General features: G+C 39.9%; 1 protein-coding gene across 1 annotated transcript in view; it reads right to left on the bottom strand.

Moving 5' to 3' along the window:
- The window catches only part of MICU2 (mitochondrial calcium uptake 2), a 93,203-nt gene that overhangs the window by 28,806 nt on the left and 37,983 nt on the right, over positions 1 to 26,414 (bottom strand). Inside the window, exons 2-5 of the mRNA XM_063127032.1 lie at positions 13,658 to 13,805; positions 8,340 to 8,371; positions 8,158 to 8,233; positions 3,109 to 3,156 (exon numbers count right to left, since the gene is read on the bottom strand). Coding sequence (XP_062983102.1) covers positions 3,109 to 3,156; positions 8,158 to 8,233; positions 8,340 to 8,371; positions 13,658 to 13,805 — 304 coding nt within the window. The remainder of the gene's footprint in view (positions 1 to 3,108; positions 3,157 to 8,157; positions 8,234 to 8,339; positions 8,372 to 13,657; positions 13,806 to 26,414) is intronic.

The raw sequence follows: 26,414 nt of genomic DNA, 5'->3' as shown, positions 1-26,414 counted from the left end.
TGATGGGTGAGAATACACAGGAGAAGAATAAAAAGGCAAGCTAAAGCCTAATTTACACATTACCCGAGGACATGGCTGCCACCACTTTCATAGCTATTTCCACACAACAGTGGTAACATGTAAACCACTCATGTGGTTATGGTAGAAGCTTTAAGCTTTTTTCTGGACTTGTGTGGTAACAAGAAGAGGCAACAACCTTGCTGCTCATAAGAACACAGGGAAATGTCAAACTATTTGTCCATCCAGCCCAATATTATCTATTCAGACCATTTATTTATTAATGACTGGCAGTGGATCTCCAGAAGCTCAGGCAGAAGGGATTTTTCATCAACTGTTACCTGATCCTTTTTACTGGTTATGGCAGGGATTGGATCTGGGATCTTCTGCATGGAAATAATATTCTCTAGCACTAAGCTGTGGTTTCTTCCCTAAATATCCTCAGGGAATCTGTACTTTACATGGGTCCTAAGGCTGGTCTATGTCTTTCTCACCATCTTTCAATTGCAATATTTCAGTCTTCCCCAATCTGGTATTCTCCAGATGTTTTGGATGATATTTCCTGACCATTGGCCATGATGACTGAGGCTGATGGGAGTTGAAGTCTAAAACATCTGGAAGATGCAAGTTTGGATAACGCTGCTATATTTCATCGTAAGGAAGTAAAGTATTATGGGTGACTATCAAAATCAATAGGAATATTTGCCAGCCTGTTCTGGAATTCATCTACAGGTTGTTTGCCACATAAAAGTGAGCAAATGGATGAGACTAATAATATCATTAGGCAACATTAAAGCTGAAACAAAATGTTTACAGGAGGAAACAGGACACATTAAAAATGTAAAAATCTGTTCTAACGATGCCAGAACATGTATGATAAAACGGGAAATTACTACTTCCTATGGGGCTTATTGCTATTGCTTGTGTCCTTAAAAAAACAACAACCTGGGATAAGTTTGGTACATTATATGCACATAGATTATTCTATGTTAAATTTCTGAACTTCTGGGGAGAGCTGCCCATAAAAATCAATGGAGAAATCCAAGGTTTTAATGTAGCTGGGATTGGGCACGATAACTTACAGTTTGCCGCCATGGTCAATTACTTCTTTCCTCTCAGATCTCCTCCCAGGCCAAATTTAGCATTCAACTGCTAGCATGTTGGACTCAGGCCATGACGCTCATGGGGTGACTTAGGGCCAGTCACTGACTCTCACTCTAATACATCTCACAGGGTTGTTGCGAGGATAAAATCATCTTGTATGATCAACTTGGAGGAAGGGTGGGACATCAGGAAAAGCTTCCTGACTGTTAGAACAGTACGGCAATGGAACCAGTTACCTAGGGAGGTTGTGGGCTCTCCCACACTAGAGGCATTCAAGAGGTAGATGGACAGCCATCCGCCAGGAATGCTTTAAGGTGGATTCCTGCATTGAGTGGTTGGTTGGACTCAATAGCCTTATAGGCCCCTTCCAACCCTACTATTCTATGATTCTATAAAAATGTGACAAATAAATGAATGGATAAATGCAGAAGCCTCATGTTCCATGGACTGGCTCAAAAACTTTAAAAAAGAAGTTTTTGAACATGAATAAGATGACTCCACTTAGAGCCTTTGATGTTAGTGTTTTTCCCCCAGCCCCCTTAGACACAGGCTCAGATAACACACACACCAGAGATACAGTACTTATTCCCTCTAATAGCAAACTTGGGTGCCAAGTGCCTACCAATTTAAAAGCAAAACAGGGTGAAATATATGTTAGTGGTTTCTATATACTTGAGAACCCCCTTGGCTTGCATATGTTTCTGAATTCAAAAAAGAGACTATTTTTTTTAAAAAAAAAGTCTGTATGCGCTTCCAGGATATAGGGAATATTGCGGGCATAGATGTAAAAATTCTAGACTACCTAATCTTATTGTTTGGAGAGGCAACTTCTAGGTTCATGCTAAATTCAGGAGCATCTGCCTTTGCTGCTACCTTGTAGTATATGTATAGCATTTGCTGTGTTGTAAATTTTCTCAGGGCTATTTTTGCCATTCTTATTATTTCCTTGTCCCACAAAGGGGAGGAAGCATCCTGGTGCATAGAAATACATATACTGGGCGTAATGGGTCTGAAATATCTTCTTTAGGAGCACTCCTAAGCATGACCAACTGGAATCTTTGGTTTCCAACTGTGTTGCAAAAGCAACAGAGCACCTCCAGACCAGATGAAAATGTTTGCCACAAAATTCCTACCACTTCAATTGCACTGTAACATCCATCCAAGTTATGACTCCCTTTTGTTTCGCAGCTCGTCAAGACTTTTCAACCACCTCATTACCAACTGACATGCTAAAACCAAACTCTTGTCAAATGACACAATATCCATTTACTTTACATTTTCCTTGTAACTAGAGATGCAGCTGGATGCTGCCCCAGGCTTGGATTACGAACTTTGGCAGCTCGTAATGCACGCCTCATATATGAAGTGAGCATTATGATCCCCAAGTTCTTTCGAATTGAGAATAATTCCCCTTTCCCGCTTGCCTCCCTATCCCTTCTCACCGCCCCCACCCACCTGTCACTCTCAAGCCCCACTCCTTCCATTTCCTAGAGCTTCTGGCTCACCGTAGTAGCAGTGCAAGGCGCTGGGAAAACTCCCTCTCGTCTCCACTCCTGCTGTCACCGCCAGATCCACAGCAGCGGCAACGTAAGCAGGTGAGTGCAGGAAGTGGAGCCGGAAGCTGATAGACGGATTGGATTTGGAAGCTGTACTGGATCCCATCATGCCTCTGAGTTAAATCAGACCCTATTACACCCTGCACATTAACTTCAAATAACCTGAGCTATTTCCCAATTTGGGGTGGTGGGGATAGTGCAGCTTAGTTCAAGACAATTTCAGGAGAAACAGGCATGGCGAATCACTATAATAACCAGTTACTTTCTTTATCAACTGAATTTTGAAATTGGACTGTGTCATCATAAAAACGTTTAAGTGACAGGGAATAGTGAATAGAAATATGAATAGGGATAATAATAATAATAATAATAATAATAATAATAATAATAATAATAATAAGGATTCATATTTCTTTGTACTGAAATATACACTCCGCAGCAAAATACTTACTTGTGAGAATTGTCAGCAAAAACAGGTACTCTGTGTAGGAGATCAATCCTGAAGCAAAACAGTAAAATGTGAACAGTGTAGAATTCAGAATCAACACACTGGTGTGGTCTGTTTACAGTACAGTTTGCACAATCACCTTCATTTGTAAAGGTTCTTCAGTTTAGTACAGTATATCAACTACAGGAAGTAGCAGCTATTATTTATCCATCAAGTCAGATTTTTCTGTCCCTGGTTCTAGTGCTCTGGCAGTGAACTTGTTGTTCTACAATTCCTGTCATGCTGATGTCTCATTAAGAGACTTGGGTTTATTTGGTATTAATAAAAGGTCTGCACTAAATCTTTTGATTTTTACAGAAAATATTCAGTGTTTATACAAAGGATGAATAAATTAAGTGTGCTTTGTCATATTTAGTACCTGGGAGGAGAGCTACTCTAATGTTACTCTGAAGGATCAAAGTATTTCATCCTTTGGCAGTCTTAGAAAAGCGAAGACTAGATTTTCTCTAAGTCTCATGGGGAATATGGCAACACAAAGCTGCCAAGCTGCTAGATTGCTCTGATAGGACTGCTGGGCCTGGAGCCAAGAAGAGGCTTCACTTAAAAAAAAAAGAAAAGAAAAGAAGAATCTGAATGCGTCCTTTTTGCAAGGTGAAAGTATTTTTTTCTTCCTTTTTGAAGGAAAATTCCAGCGTTTCCCTTTGAAAGGCCGACTTAAATGAAGAGCCTGAACAAACACAAAGATGTGACGGTGTCAAAATAGCAACATGCCAGCTAAAGATAGAGAAGTATATAAAGAGTATGGTTGAAACAAAAGAATCTGAAGCATCTCTCCTATAAGAGCACTTTGAGAAATTTTTCAGAGGCCTTTTATAAATAACTGTTTAAAAATCAAGTTACTTTTAACATGTGAACTGAAAACCATCCTGCATAATGGATGAAACTGTCGACACAAGATGTTTGAACTCCACTATCCAAAGGGAAGCTACTTCTGTGATTTACATTCAGCTAATTGATAGGCAAAGAGTCCCCCTGCCTTATGACTTTTAAACAATTCCCAATAACTGCATTATACCAGATCATTATTTCATAACTGATTTGAAGTATCTGATCTTTTAAGAAAGCTTTCTTATTTTAGCTCCATGATGCATACATTTTACTTCATTAAAGTCAGCATGGGTTGCAGGATAAATATTAGGAGTTTTATCTCTGTCCTTAATAATTCACCGTGTTGTATGCAGCAAGACATTTTTCTGTCTGTTTCAGCCTCTCCATCTACAGAAGTAGGAGGAATAAGTGTGGCCACTCAGACTACAGTGCATGTTAAACTTTACGCTAGCACTGTGGAAGACCCTTTCTGCGTGTTTCTCTACAGTTCTTGCAAAATATTTCAAGGCCCACAGCTTCACGAGAGTTCTTATCGCATGGGTCTTTCTCCAGCATTCTGGGGAAATTGATGCACGTCTGCAGGCCTCCCAAACATTACACAAACGCTGTGGGATGAACCCATGCAAGTGTATCTCCTGTAATGTTCCTGAAACCTTTAAAGCGCATCTGTCTCTCTAAAATGTTTAATTGTGGACTTCCAGCCAATTCTTACTCTAAGCAAGGCATTTCATTACCTCATCCACCTACAAATTTGCAAACAACCTCATTTCACAGCATTGGAAATGAAAGCTGATGGCAATTTGTTCACTGCTGAGCTGGAATTCGAACATGTGCCTCAGTTTAAATCTAAACACCTCTCAGGACTTATAATGCAAGTAGATTCAGTGAAAGTAACATTGTACCCACTTGTAGCAAAGTACTAAAGATGTATCAATGGGCTCAACTGCTCTGATTAGAGGCTAGTGACACCACTTCCCCACATGGAACAGGTGCTATGCAGAATGCTTATAAGCAGCTATTACATGTCTCCTGGCTTTCAGAATCCATCTTCTCTCAATGAAATACATACCATTTTATACTTCAAAGGGTGGAATCCCTTGCAATAATGCAGGAGGCCATTGCAAGAAAAAGGTGTGCAAATATTCCTTTCTGAACCTACTTATGAGTATTTTAAAACAAAGCTATAACATATTTTACATTTTTTTCTGACTGTGGCTGATCATATTAGTGTCAACATACATCTGGCTGACTAAAAGCACATTTTTACTGTGGAATCAGTTCCATAACAGTTCATCTCAGTTTTTACTTTGCTACGCCACAGATCTGGCATAGAACTTCATCCATTGTTGAACTGAATTTCTTTTTGGAATGTGTTTTAATTCCAAAATAGCCAAGAGAATTAAGGGGTTTTTTATATATAGAGGTGCAATGAGAAAATTAATTGGAAAGAAAGAGAATCACATATCCATGTGATCTCTATTAAAAAAGAATATATTTCCACACAATGAGATATTGAAGTTACAAAACAAATTAAACAAACATACTTTTATTTTGAGTGTAAATTACCAACTTTACAGCAAAGAGGGTTAGAAAATGCAGAGTGACATTATATTTCATTTATCAATAATTTTAGATACCAATATAAAATTTATGGCAGAACAATAAAATGGGGAGTGAAAGACATCCCACTAGGAGGCACAATTGCCTTCAATCCAAACTCAGTGAACATTCACTCTTTAGAAAAGGCATTGGAGGGAAGGAGGACAATCTAAACTGTGTATTTAAAAGCTGTGGATTCTCAGGTTTTAGTTTCTGACAAACAGGAATTTCCCATTTTGAAAAACAACCCCCCCCCCAAAAAAAAACATTTAAATAGTGATGCTACAGTGTTAGATAAAAGTGAAGTGACTTGGTGGTGGGAACTCAAATCCATTCAAACGGTGTTGAAAAAACAAACTATGCTTGTAAGAAACTAGGTGATTCCATGCAATATCTACCTTTCAAATAAGCAGGTCTATAAAATGGAGTATCATCAAGGAAACTGAAGAAGATCAAGGACTGTATAAAAGTGTTATGCCTATACAAAGATCACAGAGTCACAAAAAGCTTTGGACTACGTGAGTTGGAATTAGAAAAGCCAAGGGCATGACTAAATGTTTTCTCTCTGCTTGTACCCATCTAGTAATAGAACAGTTTGGCTCAGTTCAGACAACACGTTTCTCAACTGTGGTTTCAGAACTCCATGGTGAAGTTTTTACACCACCATTGAGAAACGTGTTGTTTGGCGGGAAAACTCTATGCAATGGTGGAGGTTTTTTTTTTAAAACACTCCACGCAGAATATCCACTCTGTGCATAGGAGAGTTCCTGCATAACTGTTGTGTTGCACATTGTGTGGTGGGCTCCATGGAGTTTTCCGATCCATTGAGGTGACTTTTCCAACTGGCTACAGTTCTCTGGCAAGAGCAGTGAAAGGAGGGAGTGCCGCTCTAGGAGAGCCGCCACAACACGTGGGGGATTGTTTTTTTGCAGCAATGGCTGATGGGATACCATCGGGAGGACTGGGGGAGGAGAGGAAGGAAAGGAAAAGAACCTCTCATGCAAGCACTGAGTCATTATTGACTCTTGGAGGGACGCCAGCTTTCGCTGACGTTTTCTTGGCAGGCCTTATAGCAGGGTGGTTTGCTGTTGCCTTCCCCGGCCGTTATTACCTTTCCCCCAGCTAACTGGGTACTCATATTACCGACCTCGGGAGGATGGAAGGGGTGGAGGAATTGTTACTCAAACACCACGTTGAATTTTACTTAACTCCACGGTAGCCCACAGTCACACAATGGTGGAGTTAGAACTTGTTGTGTGGGGAGTACCCCCTAAAAACTCAACTGTTGAGTGGAGTTTTCACACTGGATAGACTAATGTGTTATCTGAACTGAGCCTTTATCTTTTCATATGGAGTCCCTATTTCCTAGTTTTCTGCCTTCTTTCAGAGAATGGAAGCAAACAGAGGAAAGATCAATGGACAAGTGCATGTGTATCAGGCTTATGCAAGGGTATTTCTGAATGTTTACCACAATATCAGGTATATTCTGTCTTTCTGTGGCAGCTCAGAGCTTTGTCAGATCCTAAACTAGATGTTCCACTGAAGAACTGGATTATCTCCATTCACTTCCTCTTGCACTTCCTATCCCCTCTGGAGTTCTATCAAAGTCCTTTTCCAGTGGGACATCACAATCTTTAGGTTATGCTGGCTATCTTTTGCATATAACGTAGTATATGCAAGCCATAGTGCAGTCACTGGTAGGGATGGTTCAATTCTAATTCTGTGGAGTTTCTCTCCCCTTCCTCCCCAGTCTCCATTTCCTTCCATGCAGGTTCTGTATGAATGCGGTTTTAATGTGGAAAAAATTATTTATTTGTAAAAATGTGCACAATTTTGTGCATATTTTTCAAATTGTATGTATCTTTGATGCATTAATCCATTGGACTAAAGAGTATTTGTATGCATTTTTTAAATATATTTTTCTTTGTGCACTTTTCAAAAAGCACGAGATGCATACTTTCTGTTCTGGGGAATGCACTGGAAGTCTGGAAATGGGCAGATTTCTGAATGCAAAGTGCGTCTACTTCTGCATCCATTTTTGGGTGGTGCAGACCAGGGAAAAACTCGACTGGGCAGATTCCCCATACATCCCTAGTTACTTGTCATGGGGATATCATGTCCTAAACAGACACGAAACAGCATTTCAACTGCTCTTGCTTTCTTTTGGGGGCTTAATCCCACTAAGATTTCCTCTAGTACCAACTTGTCCAGTCAGGGAAAAGAAATGAATTGAATGGGTTCCCAACCTACAAGTACCTTAGAAAACCTAAATGATGCCATGGTTTCATAGTGTTCTTTCAAAATTACTTTTAGAATTCTTGCCGTCCACCATTCCCTCAGGAAAAATGTGAGCCAGAGACTTACAAATCTACTTGCCTGCTACCCAGGGTTCTTTGGGGAATCTTATGAATTTGAAAAAAGTGTCCCTTTCCCAGATCTGCCTTCCTAGTTGCATAACGAACTAGAACAGCTCCAAGCAAGAATTTCCATATACTGAAATCTCATTTTTAAGACTGAACAGAGTTTTCCTTCAAAATAAATTCCACTAATGATTTAAATCATTACCTTTATCTCCGAGGTCTCTAAAAAACGTTGGCCCTGGTTTAGCCTTTGCAACATTTGCTAGTGCTGAATCTAATTCCTTTGAATAAAATAAATACCAAGTTAGTTGTGAAAGAAGAATCCATTAAACAAGTAGCAGTAAGAACAAGAGTTCTCTGGAAAAAGAGCAGGAGCACGTTGCTTACCTTTTTTGTCAGTTTCTTGGCCAAAGTTTTACCTGTTAAAAAAAAAATCATACCACTCAATCATCTGCAAGTCAAAACTTTGATCAAGTTCTGTGGCATTTCTTCAGATTTCTTTTATGGGGAAGATGCAAGTAATATGAAACAGAACAAAACCACTAGCTTCAAAATGACATAATTCCCACAATGCTCAGGAAAACAGAGTGTTCAAAGCTAATATGAACAGCCTGTTCAAATGTTCCTGCCACATAGAACAAAAAAGAATAAAATAAACTCTTTTAGGTATTTCTAAACATTTTTTATGAACATAAATTCCCACTTACTCCATTACCTGTTGTGCCTAAAATGAAGATAACAAAATTAGTAATAATTCAAGATGGCGTTTATCAAAACATTTTATAGTGAAAGACCACCACTAGGAACAGTTGTCTGGGGTCGGTGGAGTGAGGGGTGAGATGGTCGGCCAAGTTCCTCCATGCTTTCTCCTCCCGCAGTTCAACCTTTTAGAATGGTGGTGGGAAAATCATGCAAAAGCCAGGGAATGACCAAAAAATTAGCAGGCAGAGGAAAGGGTATAGGGTCAGGGGAAGGCTGCATGCCCCCAGGTGGGCCAGATTTGCCCAGCATGCCTGAGGTTCAGTACTTCTGATATGCAGGCTTCCCAATGCCTCCAAATAATCCTGTGCTTGTTTGAATCTGGTGCCTTCTTCATCCTGGATTACAATCCGGGGGGGGGGGGGGATAGGGAGACAGAAAGCAGGGGAGGCTGGTGGCTCCAATATTAGTGGACTGGTGAAACTGCTCCGGGTTTTAGTCAGAACTCTAAAGGAGCAATCTGACCACCTTGGATAGCTCCTTTAGAGTTCTGACTGCTTCTGACTGAAACCTGGAGCAGATTCCCTGCCCCACTGACATCAGAGCCACCAGCCTCCACTGACAAATAGGCAATTTCTATAAGCAGAGGAGGGTGTGGGCACAGGCCTTCTAACCTTTTCAAAACCTGGCCCTGTGCTATGTGTCTCTGAATTGAAGTTGACATTCAGAATCTGATCATATTAATATGGAATACTTTCTCCTCTACATAGTAACGACTGGTGGGTTCTGCTACTCCTTCTGATTTCAACTCTTTTAGGAGGTTGCAGGGAAGAGGGGGGATGTGCTTTACCCAGAGTTTCCTAAGTCAGGAGGCCAATCCATCCACACACAGAGGTGGAGAGTAGGTTTTACCCCAGTATAACATCTAACCCAAATCCAACTCCCCATAAGAACAAATAGCAGCTATTCACTTATATAGGAGAAAGGGAGGTTCAAGTACACTACAAGGAGCCAAAACCTGCTCTCTGCTCCTGGTGACCTTAGAGATTCAAACACTGGCTCCTATCAGCATTGCACCATCCTGGGTTCCATTTTTGGGTCATGCTAGAGTGCAGTGAAATGTTGGGAGAATTGGGCAGAATATTAGGAGGTTGCTTTTACATACAGGGTGACTAATATTGGTGGAATTGTAGAGGATATGGCTTGATTCAATATGCTTTTTGGATACATCCTTGCCATCTTATGTTAGAACATCCTTCAGCACATTTACAACGAAGTTGGGCTTCAATCCTCCAGATGCCTTAAGATATGGGCCCTGCGGGCACAAGAACAAACACAGGAGGGAAGAAGCTCAACTTTGAAGACCTTTTTGTAAGAAAAAGGTACAAGAAAATCAGAGATTAGAAATAATGGACAGAATGAGCTTTACAAAAGATTCTCGGTGCCAAAAAAAAACACCTGTGAAATTGTTCAGCATGGGAGTCAAGTGAGATTTATGGTCAATATGACAGCGGGGAGGGGGGAGTCTTGTAGAATGAGATCTCTATAAATATCTTCAAGTCATTTGCTCTAGGACAGTGTCACTAATTCAGGGAGATTGCTTATATATAATTTTAAGACTTCAAATTGTGTAATAAACACTTTTCAGGGGAGTATCTCTACCTCCTTAATGTAGTGGACATGTGAAAGCTATCTGGTTTGCCATTTTATGGTGGCATTCCATTACACTCTTACTGGAAGCTGACTTACAATCTTGGAAAACGTCTGGAGATACACCCCAAACAGATTCTATAAAAGATTATATTTTTCTACAGTTTTATCATTTTTCACTCCATGTACTTTTACGAACTGAAGGCAAAGATGACGAAACTTGTTTACTGCAGTAAAATGTAACCTTCAATGCAATTTTGAGTTTTTATTGTTATGAGCATGAAAGAATGGAAACTACTTCAAGCCTCAGATCTTCCAGCCTGCAATGGAATTTTGGCTGAGGAAATAAACTGAATGTTTTTCAAAACATCTCCACCTTTCTTGGACATCCCATTATATGGCGTTTAAATATACAGCAGATTCATCAAACACCAACAGATTCATCAAACAGGCACATCTTGTTACAGGAAAAGGGAGATTTTGAACCTCATAAGTAAGGGCCACAAAAATTCTTTCCCACAGATCAAAAGAATCAGTAGTGGTTGCAATAACAGTCCCCCTCTTTAAAAGGAAAAGCCTTAGTTTTACACAAGCAGGTGTGGCATTTTGTCAGGCATATTTTTAACCATTTCTGGCGTCTCTCACTTCCCTGCAACTAATGTTCAAAACAACCTGACATTAGTGCTGAATGAGTATTGCAATGGTAATGGATTAATCTGGGGTGCTCTTGCATGTAAGTAGCTCGCACACATTATGTCCTTGTAGGATCTGCATTGTAGGTAACAGGCTTACAACTGACAAAATATGTTTAGAAGGGAAAAATCCTTTGAACAAAAAATGTCATACTAATCAACCTTTAGTGATAAAGTTATAATGTCAAGTAAAAAGAGGAAGGTTACACAGGAACATAGGAATCTGGCTTACACTGAGTCTGGCCCTTGGTCTGTCTAGCTCAGTACTGTTGACACTGACTGGCAGCAATGGCTCTCCAGGGTTTCAGGCAGGAGTTTTTGCAGACCTGTCTGGAGATGCCAGGGATTGAACGTGGGACCTTCTGTATGCCAAACTGGGGCTCTTACCACTGAACCAAGGGCTCTCCCTTCTTAGGTGTCAATTATCTCCCTAAATAAGTTTTTTCTAAAACTTGGAAGTTTTCTTTCCTTGTTATGTACTTAGGGAAAAACCAGGCAAATGAGAACTATAAATCTCATGTGCACGTTGTATTTTCATCCATAGTCCTTAGGAGGAAAATCACCAGTAAAGGACATTTATTGTATTTCAGAATGGTGATCCAAATGTCTCTTTGATCAGGAAATTTCCTAAACACGTTTACTAGGAAATAAGCCCCATTGGATGAGTAAACATGCATAGATTTGCATTATGTTATCCTGAGATAAAAGAAGCAACTGGGGAAGTTTTTAGAGCATTCACCCTTTTCCAGCTAGATGTTCTTCCCATATTTGTTTGTTAGTAACATTAGTATTTCTAAAAGGCAATGTAGTTTAAACATAGTACCATTGTTTTAGAGACACCAATTTTAAAATTCCTAAAATTCTGTGAGCTGTGACATAACTGTGTCAGCAAAAATGGTTGGGAGGGTGACTAGCTCCTAAGTTTTTGATAGGTTAAGGGTGCATCCATGCTGGTTGGGGATGCTGGGAGATGCAGGACTTATTTCTGTCTACACATGCATAAGATTGCACCCTAAATGATTTTAATGGATAGATATGAAAGACTAATATTAATGACTGATTGGACTGACAAATCCCAAGCTTCACACGAAGAGGGGTGGGTTAAGTATATTGAAGCTTATTGCACAGTGGGAGCTAGGCCATATTGTGCAACACACTAGTCTTATTTCAAATCCAGAAGCACAGGGGGAGAGATAGTTGTACAATAGCGGTATTTGCACCGCACAGAAAATCCAGGGGTCCGACGGTGCTCTGATGGAGCTCTAAACTTTCAGTGCGCTGGATACCCATGGTGCAGAGTGAAGGCCATTCAGAGCTCTGTCCCGTTTTCGGAAAACCACTTCATTATAGGCTATGGCAATTAACCAAAATGCTTACAGCTCTGTCATTTTTAAAGATAAAGAAATGAAACTTGGAACGTGATAGCTCTTAAGAAGGGCTTTAGACATGCCAAGTTTGAAGCAGATTCCTTCATCGCTTGATTTTTTAAGGATTTTTTCCACACAACCCCCCATCCTTTACTTTGCTGATGCACACTTGTGTATCTCCTGTTTATAAAAATAGAGCTCTGCTGTATTCCCTGACCATTTGCTCTAATGGGGTGAAATGGGGCGGATAAAACCTCCCTCCATAAATGCACAGAGGTCAATTAATGCAGAATCAGGTGCGGGGGTTGGTGGGTTTGAGGGGGATTTTTTTTAAAAAAAATCCTAAAAATCATGGAATGAAGGGATCTGCTTCAAACTTGGCATTCCTAAAGCCCTACTTAAGAGCTATCATGCTGCCAAGTTCCATCTCTTTATCTTTAAAAATGAAGGAGATGTAAGCATTTTGTTAATTGCTATGGGCTAATGGAACAGATGAGTGTGAAACTTTTGACAGCTGAGCTGTCAAACTTTTAAAAAATCCTTAAAAATTAAGGAATGAAGGGATCTGCACGTCTAAAGCCCTCCTTAAGAGCTATCATCGTGCCATGCTTCATCTATTTAACTTTAAAAATGACGGAGATATATGCATTTTTGTTAATCCCCATTGACAATAATAGCGCAATTCTAAAAAAATGGAGCATGAGTAATCCGGTGGTGTGAAGAGATGCCCCCACCCCTAAATCGGAGTGGAGAACCTGAATTTTGGGGTGGCGAAGACCTGCTCTGCACACCCCTATTGTACAATATTAAATACACTATTAAGGGCACTATTTACATACTTTTAAGTATTTTCAGTATGGAAAAAAGGAATGTTAAGAGTAAATGAGAATGTACTTTCTAAATAGGAAGCTTTGGCTATTGGGTGGTATAAAAATGCAAAAAAACAAAACAAAAACTGTGTGACTTCAATTTCAGCTATATGCTACCTCCAGAATCAGAGGCAGTATGCCTATGTACACCAGTTGCTGGGGAACATGCATGCTGTTGAACTTTCCTGCTTGTGGTTTTCCTGTGGGCAGCTGGTTGGCCACTTTGTGAACAGAAAGCAGGACTAGATGGACCCCTGGTCTGATCCAGCAAGGGTCTTCTTACCTTCTCATTTTAAAATAATGTACAAGTATGGTGGGACTCAAATTAACTGGGGAAAAAATGGGATTTTGTATTTGTGGTTATATCACAAATTAACATTCATTCTATAACACGGTATAAACTAAGAAGGAAAAAGAAGAGCACTTACGTCCTGATTTGTCAAACATAACTGAAAACAGGAAGTCCCTTGGAGTCATGTAATAGTCTCCTTCATATTCCAAGGAAGCAAACTGCATAAAACGTTTCTTTCGTATGGAAAGCTTTTCTGCCATCTCTTCATCTACATCACCTTCTTTCTAAAAGGGCGGGGCGAGGGGAAAGGAAGGACAGATGCACAATTAAACTTTTAGACCCACCAACAATCATTAGCTGGGACTCAACAACAGAACTAGCTGTAAAATTCTTTTCTCAAACAGCATCCCTACCCCACACTGCACGGCAGCCATGTTTGAGACCAGAGGGGACTTTAAAAACAGTTTGTGAGATTGCGTGGGCATGTATCTCCAGTTAAAGAAAACCCCACACAAAATCCCACTGGGCATACCCAAGCTCTTGGACAAGACTCAAACAACTCTCTAGAGCAGCCTTCCTCAACCTGGGGCGCTCCAGATGTGTTGGACTGCATCTCCCAGAATGCCCCAGCCAGCTGGCTGGGGCATTCTGGGAGCTGTAGTCCAACACATCTGGAGCGCCCCAGGTTGAGGAAGGCTGCTCTAGAGTGTTATAAAGATGTTAGAATCGGAGGCCTACTATCGACAATGCCATTTCAGTAGATTTGTTATTTGGTTTTACCCTCATGCTTCATTAAGGGGCAACATATTTTGGAAGTTGAAAAAGCAAGCAAACTAACAATGGTGTAGAGAGAAAAGTTAATCTTCATGGCTGAGATCCGAAGAGTATTCTGTGCAAGAAGAAAGAACTTCTGCACACACAATCAACTACTTTTCCATACCTGACCCTCAGACCAAGCCAAGTTCAACACCTTTGCTGTAATGAATTATTTTGTGCCAAGCTAATTTCTATATTCTTTCTTTTCTTCTTGCCAGCACTGCTGCTTCTCTACCACCCTTAACCCTAATAACGCCCCGTCCTCCGTAGTTCATCTCCTCCTCCTTTTTTCCATTCCCATTTTTTCCACTTGTGAAAAGAATTGCATAATTGCACAAAAAGCATAAATACCAGAAAGAAACGAACAGAAAGAAATGAACATCTTTGCCGTTTTTTGTTAACATGTGATAGCAAGACAGTCCTATTGGCACTGGCCAACTTCAGTATTACAGCCCAAATGCAAAGAGCAATTTTTTTGACCTTGCAGTTAAAAATTACTATGATTTGTTTTACCTATTTTTTATCTACATTTCTACTATGGTAGTTGTAACCATTGATTGAAACAATAAAAGATCTATCTATCTATCTATCTATCTATCTATCTATCTATCTATCTATCTATCTATCTATCCATCCATCCATCTATCCATCTATCCATCTATCTATCTATGCCATATGCTCCACACCTTTAAGTTTTACAAAGAACATCTATCCTCTCCAAGATGCATCTTGATTCTATGAACACGTATTTCAGAAATATTCAATTCTTGGAAATTTTCAGTAGATATAAGGCAGGCCAGTTTCTGATTTAACGTAATTTTTCAAAAGCCTATTATAGTCATGCTCTAAAACTAGCATGGTCAATATCTACTTGGGGTTGGTTCTCCACTCTTGGTCCTCTGACCTGAACTACTTCTCTTTAAAGGTTCCAGCTTTTTAAGTCATTGCCTTGGTGACTTTTTAGCAAATAATGTGGTATATAAATGATAATAATAAATAAAAAGAAAATGAACCATGCATGCAGCCTACATACTTCTGTTCTATGTTTATAGGGCAACCCATATGCAGAGTTCAAACCCTGTTAGTGGCTATTATGGTAGCAATGGGAATTCCTATTCACCTGTGGATAGGTATTACTGACTGTAAGTGATCATGTAAAATTTAAAATGATAAGGCTTCCATCTATCTATCACTACACTACCAACACTCACATAATGAATTCACTAGGCACATTGTTTTAATTGTTTTAATAGTTTTACTGCTTTTAAATTATATATAGTTTTAACTTGGTTTATGGTTTAATTTGTTTTAAGCTGTGTATATTTACTGGTTTTATACTATATGCTTTTATCTGTATGCCTTCCTGAGATCTTATTGATATAGGGCGGGATATAAATGTTTTAAATAAATAAATAAATAATATGTACGTAGTTTCAAGATATGTGAAAATGAGAACCAAGAATATATTGCCATGGGATTGTGGGTGGAGGTGGGCGTTGTGCTGGTTGGTTTTTGTGGGTGTCTTCCAACTTGATCATTCTTGAATCTAGGAGAAAGGGTGATCCTAAAACCTGCTAGACTGGTTTGGACCCGGCGATACGCTTTGGCCAGACACACTCTAAATAAACTAAAGTGCTATGTTGCCCAGAACCATCTTGTTAAAGAGATTAGTCTTAACAAAGGCTAGGGAAAGAGCCAGAAGGGAGCATGTCTTCCTTCCTCCACCATATCCCCATCCTTTCTTTGGAGATGAAGTCATCCAATGTTAACCAGCACAGGTAGGCCTTACCTGCACTGGTTAACAATTCCAAATATAGGAGAGCATTCTCGATAAACTTTTAGATGGCAGATATAATAAAATCCTATTGCTCAACAGATGCTGTCCTTGTAATAATACCAAGGTGGAAACTATATCACATGTGTTACCGTTTTGTAGATTTTATCAAGGGGCTAGGAATGATCTTCTGAATCCCATTTTACAATCTTTTCCTGGTCACCCTACTGAATTCTTATGACCCTATTACTTCAGAGCTCAGTCAAGTCAATCAGCAAGTGGGCAAATTTTTGAATTTCTATTAGACCCTCTATGACTAATTGTGTTTTTAATAGCTAAATGTATGCTCAGTCCTTTTGTATGTAACTTTTGTGGTGTGCTGGAATGGTCTATTGACTGCAATAAAGATTTGCTGTGTAGTTATTTAATCATTTTTTTTTAATTGTTAATGACGGATATTGTAGAAATGATTTTCATATTTATTTTTTATTTGTGCGATTGTGTATAAAACAAAATTCCTTCTTAAAAATGAACGTTACAGTCTATATACCATGTGCGTCAAATTAATTTGAGTCAGTGGACCACTGAAACCACTCCTTTACCAGTATCAAGAAAATTGGTACAAACCAAAAGGAAACAACAGCTAAAAGAAAGCAAACATCTATTACATGTCCCCTATCATAGCAGTTATTTTACTGAAATGCTTTTATGTTCTAACTTACTTCTGAAAAACAAAACATAAAAGCCACAAAAATGGTACATATACATCTTCAGATCACGAAGTTTATCTTAAAAGGGCACCCTTCGTTTTCAAGGACTGTGCTTTTCCTACACACCACTGTGCCAAAGATATAATTACCCCTTATTTCAGGTGTCATTGCACCAGTGTTTCCCTTATCTGGTGGGAGAAAGAGGATGAAAAAGCGCTTGATTCTGTAGGCAGATGGTTGGCCACTGTGTGAACAGAATGATAGACCTGATGGAACTTCAGCCTGATCCAGCAGGGCTCTTCTTATGTTCTTATGTCGAACCATTGTGAAATATCTTTCAGGAGGGACAGACAACCTGTAGCTGTTCGATATGAGGTTTCTCTCCACAGGATTCCTTTCAATTTAATGTGCATTACTGATCCCCATTCAGCTATGGTGCACATCCAAATGTGCAGTACATTGAAAACAATGCCATACAGATATGCTTATTGATTGATTGATTGATTGATTGATTGATTTTAGAACATCTATATACCACTTTTAAAAATCCTAACTTATTACTTATTATTACAACTTAATATATCATTAAAAGCATAGCATTTAGATTAAGCCCTGCACATGTTTAGTTGGAAGCAACTCTTCCTAGGTTCAATGGTAAGTGTGCACAGGATTGCAGTCCAAGTTACTGTCTAGTATCTATGTTCAGAAAATGAAGCATCATTTTTTTAAAACCATGAGCCTGCATTAAACCTGAAGAGTTTTGAAACTTTCTGGCTATTGGTATGGATGTGCACACATCTTTACGTATGAAGAAGGGTTACACTTCACTTTAGTTACAAGGCATTTAAAATTTATTTATTTATTTATTACATTTTTATACTGCCCAATAGCCGAAGCTCTTTGGGCGGTTCACAAAAATTAAACCCATAATGAAACAACCAACAGGTTAAAAGCACAAATACAAAAAAAATACAGTATAAAAAGCACAACCAGGATAAAACCACGCAGCAAAATTGATATAAGATTAAAATACAAGTTAGAAAAGTAAAATTTAAATTTAAGTTAAAATTAAGTGTTAAAATACTGAGAGAATAAAAAGGTCTTCAGCTGGCGACGAAAGCAGTACAGTGTAGGCACCAGGCGGACCTCTCTGGGGAGCTCGTTCCACAGCCGGGGTGCCACAGCGGAGAAAGCCCTCCTCCTAGTAGCCACCTGCCTCACTTCCTTTGGTAGGGGCTCACGGAGAAGGGTCCCTGTAGATGATCTTAAGGTCTGGGCAGGTACATATGGAAAGAGGCGTTCCTTCAAATAACCTGGCCCCAAACCGTTTAGGGCTTTAAATGTCAATACCAGCACTTTGAATTGGGCCCGGACCTGGACTGGCAGCCAATGAAGTTGTAAAAGGACTGGCGTAATGTGATCTCGCCGGCCAGTCCCTGTTAGTAAACGGGCTGCCCTGTTTTGTACCAGCTGAAGCTTCCAGACCGTTTTCAAAGGCAGCCCCACGTATAACGCATTGCAGTAATCCAAACGAGAGGTTATCAGAGCACGGATAACTGTAGTTAGGCTATCTCTGTCCAGATAAGGGCGTAGTTGGTATATCAACCTAAGCTGATAAAAGGTGCTCTTTGCCGCTGAGTTCACCTGTGCCTCAAGTGACAGTTCTGGATCCAAGAGCACCCCCAAACTACGGACCCGATCCTTTAGGGAGAGTGCAACCCTGTCCAGGACAGGGCAAACATCACCTCGCCGGACAGATGAACCACCCACTAACAGTACCTCCGTCTTGTCTGGATTGAGTCTCAGTTTGTTAGCCCTCATCCAGTCCATTACCGTGCCCAGGCACTGGTTCAGAACAGTCACTGCCTCACCTGGGTTTGATGAAAAGGAAAGGTAGAGCTGGGTATCATCCGCATATTGATGACACCTCACTCCACATCTCCACATAACCTCCCCCAGCGGCTTCATGTATATGTTAAACAGCATAGGGGATAAGATAGAGCCCTGTGGAACCCCATGGCTTAGGAGCCACGGCACAAAGCAATAATCCCTTCCAGAAGCACCAACTTCTGGAATTGGCCATCCAAGTAGGAGCGGAACCACTGCAACGCAGTACCTCCAACTCCCAGCTCAGTCAACCTATCCAGAAGGATACCATGGTCGATGGTATCGAAGGCCGCTGAGAGGTCCAGGAGAACTAACAGGGTCACACTCCCCCTGTTTCTCTCCCGGCAGAGGTCATCCCACAGGGTGACCAAGGCAGTTTCTGTTCCAAAACCAGGCCTGAAACCCAATTGAAATGGATCTAGATAATCCATTTCATTTAAGAGTGCCTGGAGTTGCCTTGCAACCACCCGCTCAAGCACCTTGCCCAGGAAGGGGATATTAGCCACCGGCCTGTAGTTGTTAACATCCTCCATGTCCAGGTTAGGCTTCTTCAGGAGTGGTCTAATTACCGCCTCTTTTAAAGAGACTGGCACCACTCCCTCTCTCAAGGAGGCATTTACAACCTCCTGGACCCAGCCGGCGATCCCCTCCTTATTTGATGTAATGAGCCATGAGGGGCAAGAGGCAAGCACACAGGTGGTCGACCGGACTTGGCCAAGCACCTTGTCCACATCCTCGGGCCTCAATAATTGAAACTCATCCAATAAAACTGAACCGGACGGCGCTCTGAACACCTCTACTGTGTGTAAAAATTGACATTAATTACACAATTTTGAATAGTTGAAAGCAAATTTATTGTGAACTGCTGCTCATCCTTAATAAGTAATATGATAATAAAAAGCTAAACAAACAATGGACATCTTTGCTCCTGGAGGTATATACACCTTTTCATATTTTTCTGACAGTGATAAATTGTTATTAATCTTTCAAAAATTTTAGTAAGATGCATAAGTGTTTATTTAAGGTAACAGTGGAATGAAACCTTAGAATGTACAATAAGTCTAAAGTGCTCAAAATGTTCCCAGTAATAAGAGTTTTATGCTAGACATCTAACACCTTTTAATAAGCAAATTTGTTAACAACTATCAACTCTGGGACAAAGCACCTGTTCAGGAATAAAGAAAATCATTTGTAACTGCAGAAACGTCCATTTGGAGTAAACGAATTGGTGTACTTGTGGGCCTGGGAATGATGACCAACTGTTGTGTTGTAGGAGTGTGATTAAATGTGGTCTCTGGTAAAGAAAGGAGGATCAATTGGATTTTTACAGCACGTTTGTATCAGTTTTCTGCATCCGGTCTCTTACAAAGCAACAAAATTAAGTGACGTCAGGGAATATTTCTTTTCTCCTGAGTTATCTCCAAGGTGAATAGGATTCACATGTTTAGTTCCAACACATACTTGCTATTTTATTTACTGCAATCACTGCATAACCCTATTTAGATGGAAATGCCTAGTGTTAAAACTAATTTCTAGTTTCATATTTAATATGGCTTATTCTAACAATCGTGTGTTATTTTCTGAAATGCAGATCAGATCCACATTGAAATGTATTAGCAATCCATCCACAGAAATATCTCACTTAGGTATTAAAAATATAATAGTGTAGCATCATTTTTCTTTACTGTTTATCAAAGCATTTAAAGAAGGCATTTATTATCTCTGAATGTCTGAAGTGGACTCTGTTGTAAGAACATTAAAGGAGACTTAAGGACTTGCTACTTTACTAAAGATTTATAAAAGAGCTACCAATAGGCCCATAGCAAAGAAGGTATTTAAACACACTTTAGTAAGGTTCAATTTGAACACTAAGCAGATTTTAATTTAATACCAATATGCTAGAACAAAATTAAACCACAGTAAAATGTGTTCAGTTAATGCTAAGGGTAGAATTTCAGCTGAAGGTTTCAGTTGTTTTATTGTGTCTAGATACAGCAAGGGCGTTCCCACATATCATATGTTCCACCAAAGCAAGGCACCAACTGAATTAATGAAGGATGAGGTTTCAGCCTTAATTCCGAATGTAGCTGCTTTTGTGGTTTTAAGTCAGACCTCTGGTGTTAACTGGGAATGTTAATGGCAGATCTCTAATAGTTAATAGGGATTTAGGCTTCAATGACTTCAAAGAAGTCTCCAGTGACGCAATTGTCTTCGCCTTCCATTGACGTGGCAAACTGATCAGCTGCTAGGAAACAATTGATGTCTGGGCATTATTTGAACACAATCTAGGGACTGCAGAGATACACGTCAAAGCAATAGCATTATTTCCTCTGCAAGCTAATTTTTAATTTGAGCTATAAATCTTCTTAGTTTAATTGATTTTATTTGGGGGGGGGGGAAAGACTGTGGTTCTCTTCCATACTTTGGTTTGCGTAAGAAATCTGGCCAGAGGCAGCTAAAACAAGACAAACTTAATGTTTCCCTCCACCCCTCACAATTGCCTGGAAGGCTATTTAATTTAACTTAGGAGAAAACAATGGATCTTAATCATAGGCCATTTAGTTCTAGCTAAAACAGTAGAATAAAGAGTGTATACATTTTTCAAATTTAACGTGTACTATGAAAAATGTGATACGTACCTTGTTGTTAGTTATTAACAAAGTGATGTTCTTGAATATTGTCTAGCTTTGAGAAATTAAGTTATATGTACGTTGGAATCCATTGTATGTTAATCCATGTTGGATTAAGATTTTCAAATACTTGGTGTGTATTCTTCTAATTTTTCCTCTACCATATTCCTACTTTTTGCAGAAAAGTAGGTTCTCCATATTTTTATTTTCTAATGCACTGTCACTTCCACTTTGTTTTCAGTATAGTATAATTAAAAGGTTTATATATTCAAGATAATTAACTCTACCCTTATATTGTCCTCACCTTTCACTTCCCCTCTTGATTTCCATTTGATTCAATCCCTAACTATACTTCCATACCAATTTCTAGTAATTTCTGGCTGTATTAAAACACTTTGTCATCCTGATAAAACATTATACGTATTTATTTGAGAATACATTTTTTCTGCTAATTCTTGAAAAACTAATCTTACACAGTCATTTTCAGACAATGATTATGTTAGGTTTTCTTTCTCTCTAATTGTTATTACCTTTACTACCTTGTCATAAGGTCCTTTTCTAAGAAAGTATGACACACTGTCCTTTGTTTAAAACATGATTGCAAATTAGACAGAGGAACCTTCAGCCTGAGGGGGTTCCCCATCTGCCACCTCTCCCCAAGCAGCGAAAATCTCTTATATTTCATCAGCAGATTTTTCCTTAAGAAAAAAATGCTTAGTTTAATAGCACAACTTCTACCTGTTCAATATGCTATTTCAAGGTTACTGATGCTCTTAATAATATAATTTACTATCTTTTCATTCTGTTTTTTTCTAGTATCATGGGGGGCAATTCATGTTAACAGGTATATTGTCCTAAAGCAGCCTTCCCCAACCAGATGCTCCCAAGATTGGCTAAGGGGTGATGGGAGTCGTAGTCCAATAGATCTTAAGGGCACCAGGTTGGGGTAGGCTGTCTTACATTTTCTAAAGGATGGGGAAAAGACAAAGCAAGTCTTTGAAGTTTGAACATTTTATATAACTCTCTCGATCTCCACTCTCAATAACAGTGGACAGTTCAAACATCATAAAAGTCTGACACACATCATCTAGCATGCAGAAAAACATGCACTTGTACAATCAAAAAGTATAACCATAAGGCACAAGTCATCTACAAACAGGATTCAGTCTGATTCCTACACAGCTGTTTGCAACTTAATGTTCAAAGCATCACTGAGTGCATCCAGGACCCATCCACCATCGACACAAGATATTCAAGGTCATAGTAACCACCATGAGAAGAGAGACCATATGTTCTGTAGATGGAAGTTTCCAATTACAGTTGTATTTCAATCCTCAGTCTGTATTCTGGTAGCTATTGCATTATGAATGAATATGTGTGTCACTGGTATTACATTCTGGCTGCTAAAAAGCATTGCATAATTCCATTTTTTTTTGTTGCTTTTTAATCCAACAAGATCCAGCTTGGTTCATATTTTTTCCTGAAATATAAACTGAAGGGGTGGGGAGCTGGAGACATCGAAAGAGAACACAAAGGCAGGGAAGGCCCACAAGTTCTAACAAGTTCTGACAAGACAGGAACCAACATGTTCAACAAGCCATACATTTACACCCCAGCCTGCAAGTTATCACACTGAACCTATTTCAAAGTGACACTACAACAATAATTGCTTGTACACATTTATTTAGGAAGATCTCTACACACACACACACACACAAACACACACACATATATATCCAGGACTGCCATTGTTTTTTGCATTTTAAGAATCAGCCAGATTTTCTAGGAGCAGGCTGAGAGAGAGAAACCTGTCTGCTTCAATGAGAGAAGAGATCATATTCTCACCTGTATACTCTGCTCTCATAGAATAGCAGAGTTGGAAGGGGCCAATAAGGTAATTGAGTCCTACCCCCTGCTCAATGCAGGAATCCACCCTAAAGCATCCCTGACAGATGCTTGTCCAGCTGCCTCTTGAATGCCTCTAGTGTGGGAGAGCCCACGACCTCCCTAGGTAACTGATTCCATTGTCGTACTGCTCTCATGTCCCCCTCCCTGCCAATTTTCTAAGGCAGTGCCTAATAGACAGATGCCAGTTCTCAAGCCTACCTGGAAGTCATAACTCTGACTTTGGAACCCTTTCTCCCACCACCACCACCACCACCACCACCACCACCACGAAGAGTCTGGTGGCACCTTAAAGACAAATATTTATTGTGGCATATGTGTTCATGAACTACCATCTACTTCATTCATCAATTTACACATAAAAAAGCCAAGAAAGGTGATATTTCTACAGAATACTACAAACAGTGACCTGTGATAACATCTGAACTTGGTTACTGCTATGAATGGTCAGTGTGTGTTAACTTGTATACATTTGACTGTTCTATAGAAATGTCACACACTTGCCTTTCATGGCTTTTTGACCAGATTATTTACAATGTTTCTCTGTTCTCATATGTATACACATAGTCAGTACACCAACTGAGGCAAACGTGCATCTGATAAAGACTTTTGTGTTTGCTATGCCTGGTTTTTAAACTGCCACTGGCACTTGGATTACTACACACATTAACACATCTGAAAGTCAAAAATGCACATGGAATAGGTGATTAAGAATGCTCTCAGTGATTAGAATAGGCACTATATTGAAGAGTTGATATAAAAGAAATATACATACTTAGAGCTATCCATTATTTAATTATAACACTTAATACAATAAAAACTCTAAGCAGGCAAGACCTGGGGGTGTTGAGGTGGAGTCACAGTAGTCTATCATGATTTTATTCTCTTGTGCAGGTGCCCCATTCCACAATCTTCTAATTTCAAGTGTGTGCATCTGAATATGGGTGTTTGGGGACAGAATAGGGATTCTGTTGGTGAACTGTCCACCTTGCTGCTCAACAGTCCTGAGCTAGACAGGGGGTCTCAGGGTTGGTGCTGGAGTCTGTGGCTTGGTGTGCTGGGGGACTATATATATATATATATATATATATATATATATATATATATATACTGAGACTACCCAGTCAAGTTTGGCTCAGGAATTAATGGCCTCCATGGGCCTGTCCCAATTAATATTTGACCCCGCCCACTCACTCAGCAGGGAACACTTTGGATCTAGTTTTATGTGTAAGTTGGGATGATGGTGATCTGAGGGTGGAGGAGGCTTATACAGTTCCATCGTCATGGACAGATCACTACCTGGTGGATTTCTGATGACGCTTTGGAATTTTCCTGTCACCTTGGCAGGTGATTCTGTTGAAGCCCTAGTTGATCTCTGGAATGAAGAAATGGCCCAGGGATAATAGCTCCTGAGTGTCCCCTTCCAAGAAGTGGAGCCAAATGAGCCCCCTGGTTTTCCAGGGTGCTGTGGGCACTGAAGGAAGTGGGATGTTGATTATAGTAATGTTGGCAGAAAACTTGGAACGAGTCTGATCAAATGTGGGCTAGAACTCATTTGAAAGCCTACTCCATGGAAATGATGGTGGTGAAGAAATTGTACTTCACCACCACCATTGTAGCTGCTCAGAGTCAACCAGAGGAACTTTTTCAGGTGGTCAGAGACCTCTTATACTCTGGCCCACAAGAAGTGGACTAATCAATAGCCCACCGTGACCAACTTCTGCATCACTTTGCAGATAAAATCAATCAGATTCATGCTGATTTGGATGCCATAGTTGCAGGTCCAGTGGATGTAACTTTGACTTGTCCTTGTCCAGTTATAATGAATACTTTTCAACTTGTACAGTTCAAGGATGTGGACAGGATTTTTGGAGAGCTGAGGCCTACCACTTGTGTGATGGACCCTTTCCAGCTTATAAACGCAGCTGGCGGGTGAGGGACTAGGACTGGCCGAGAGGGTAAGGGTAGTGGTGAATGCCTCTGTGCAGCAAAGTGTGTTTCTGTCTTGCGTAGAGGTGGTGGTGGTAAGACCCTCATTTAAAAAACCTTCCCTCAGCCCAACTGTATTGGATAATTTCCAGCCAGTCTCCAATATTCCCTTCTTGGGTAAAGTGCCAGAGTGTGTGGTGGCTTCTCAGCGCTGGACTTTTTGGATGAGGCAGAATATCTAGATTGATTTCAATCTGGTTTCAGACCTGGTTATGGGACAAAGATTGCTTTGGTCACCTTGGTGGAAGTGATCAACTGGACAGTTGGAGTGTGTCCCTGTTAGTTCTAGTGGACCTTTCGGCAGCTTTCAATGCCATCAACCATAGTATCCTTCTGAGGAACCTGCTACTACTAATATGATGGCTCCAGTCCTTCTTGGAGGGGCAATCTCAGATGGGGATGCTGGGGGATTCTTGTTTGAAGCCATGTTCGTTGGCGTATAGTGTTCCTCAGGGTACCATATAATTCCCCAATGTTATGCCCAGGTCTTGGCAATGTCCAGGAGTGTGTTTGTTTAGGTTAGGCTAGTGCATCAACTGCATTAACGTCACCTGTACAACCCTCACATAATTCTACAGCAGACTGTGGCTTATGTGAGGGTCAACCTTCAATGGGCTGTCGTGTTGTGTGAACTGGCCAAATGTATACAAATGTGTTCATCTACAGCAGACTCAGCACTCAAGATACATTCATTTACCAGTCAAGATTCACACAACTGCAATAGGAATAATAAGGTTGTAAGCCTATGCGGCAGGGTCTTGCTATTTACTGTTTTACTCTGTACAGCACCATGTACATTGATGGTGCTATATAAATAAATAATAATAATAATAAGGTTTCAAACAGCAGACATATCCTTCAGAGAAATATGTATTTCAACATTATATCCTGCGTTTCTAGAAGAATTCATAATCAGAAGTAAAAATGTTTTCTTTTTCTTCTGTGAAGTAGCTCAAGGTACAATCTTCTGTGTTTAAAGATATTTATCTTTACTCATTCTGTGGATACCTTCTGCATATTTTCAGAGGCTTTATCAGGAAGCCTGTGCTTTGCTAGTAGTATAGCTAACATTGGCACACATGACATATTTTAAACAGTGACAATGTTACAGACCAAAATCTAAATGGAGGGACTGTTGGCTTGTTTGAAATAAGTCTATACTCCAAAATATTTCAGGCTTCA

The sequence above is a fragment of the Elgaria multicarinata genome, chromosome 5 (assembly GCF_023053635.1).
Source record: "Elgaria multicarinata webbii isolate HBS135686 ecotype San Diego chromosome 5, rElgMul1.1.pri, whole genome shotgun sequence".
In the NCBI taxonomy this organism is placed as follows: Eukaryota; Metazoa; Chordata; class Lepidosauria; order Squamata; family Anguidae; genus Elgaria; species Elgaria multicarinata.
This window is presented reverse-complemented; position numbering and strand designations above follow the sequence as displayed.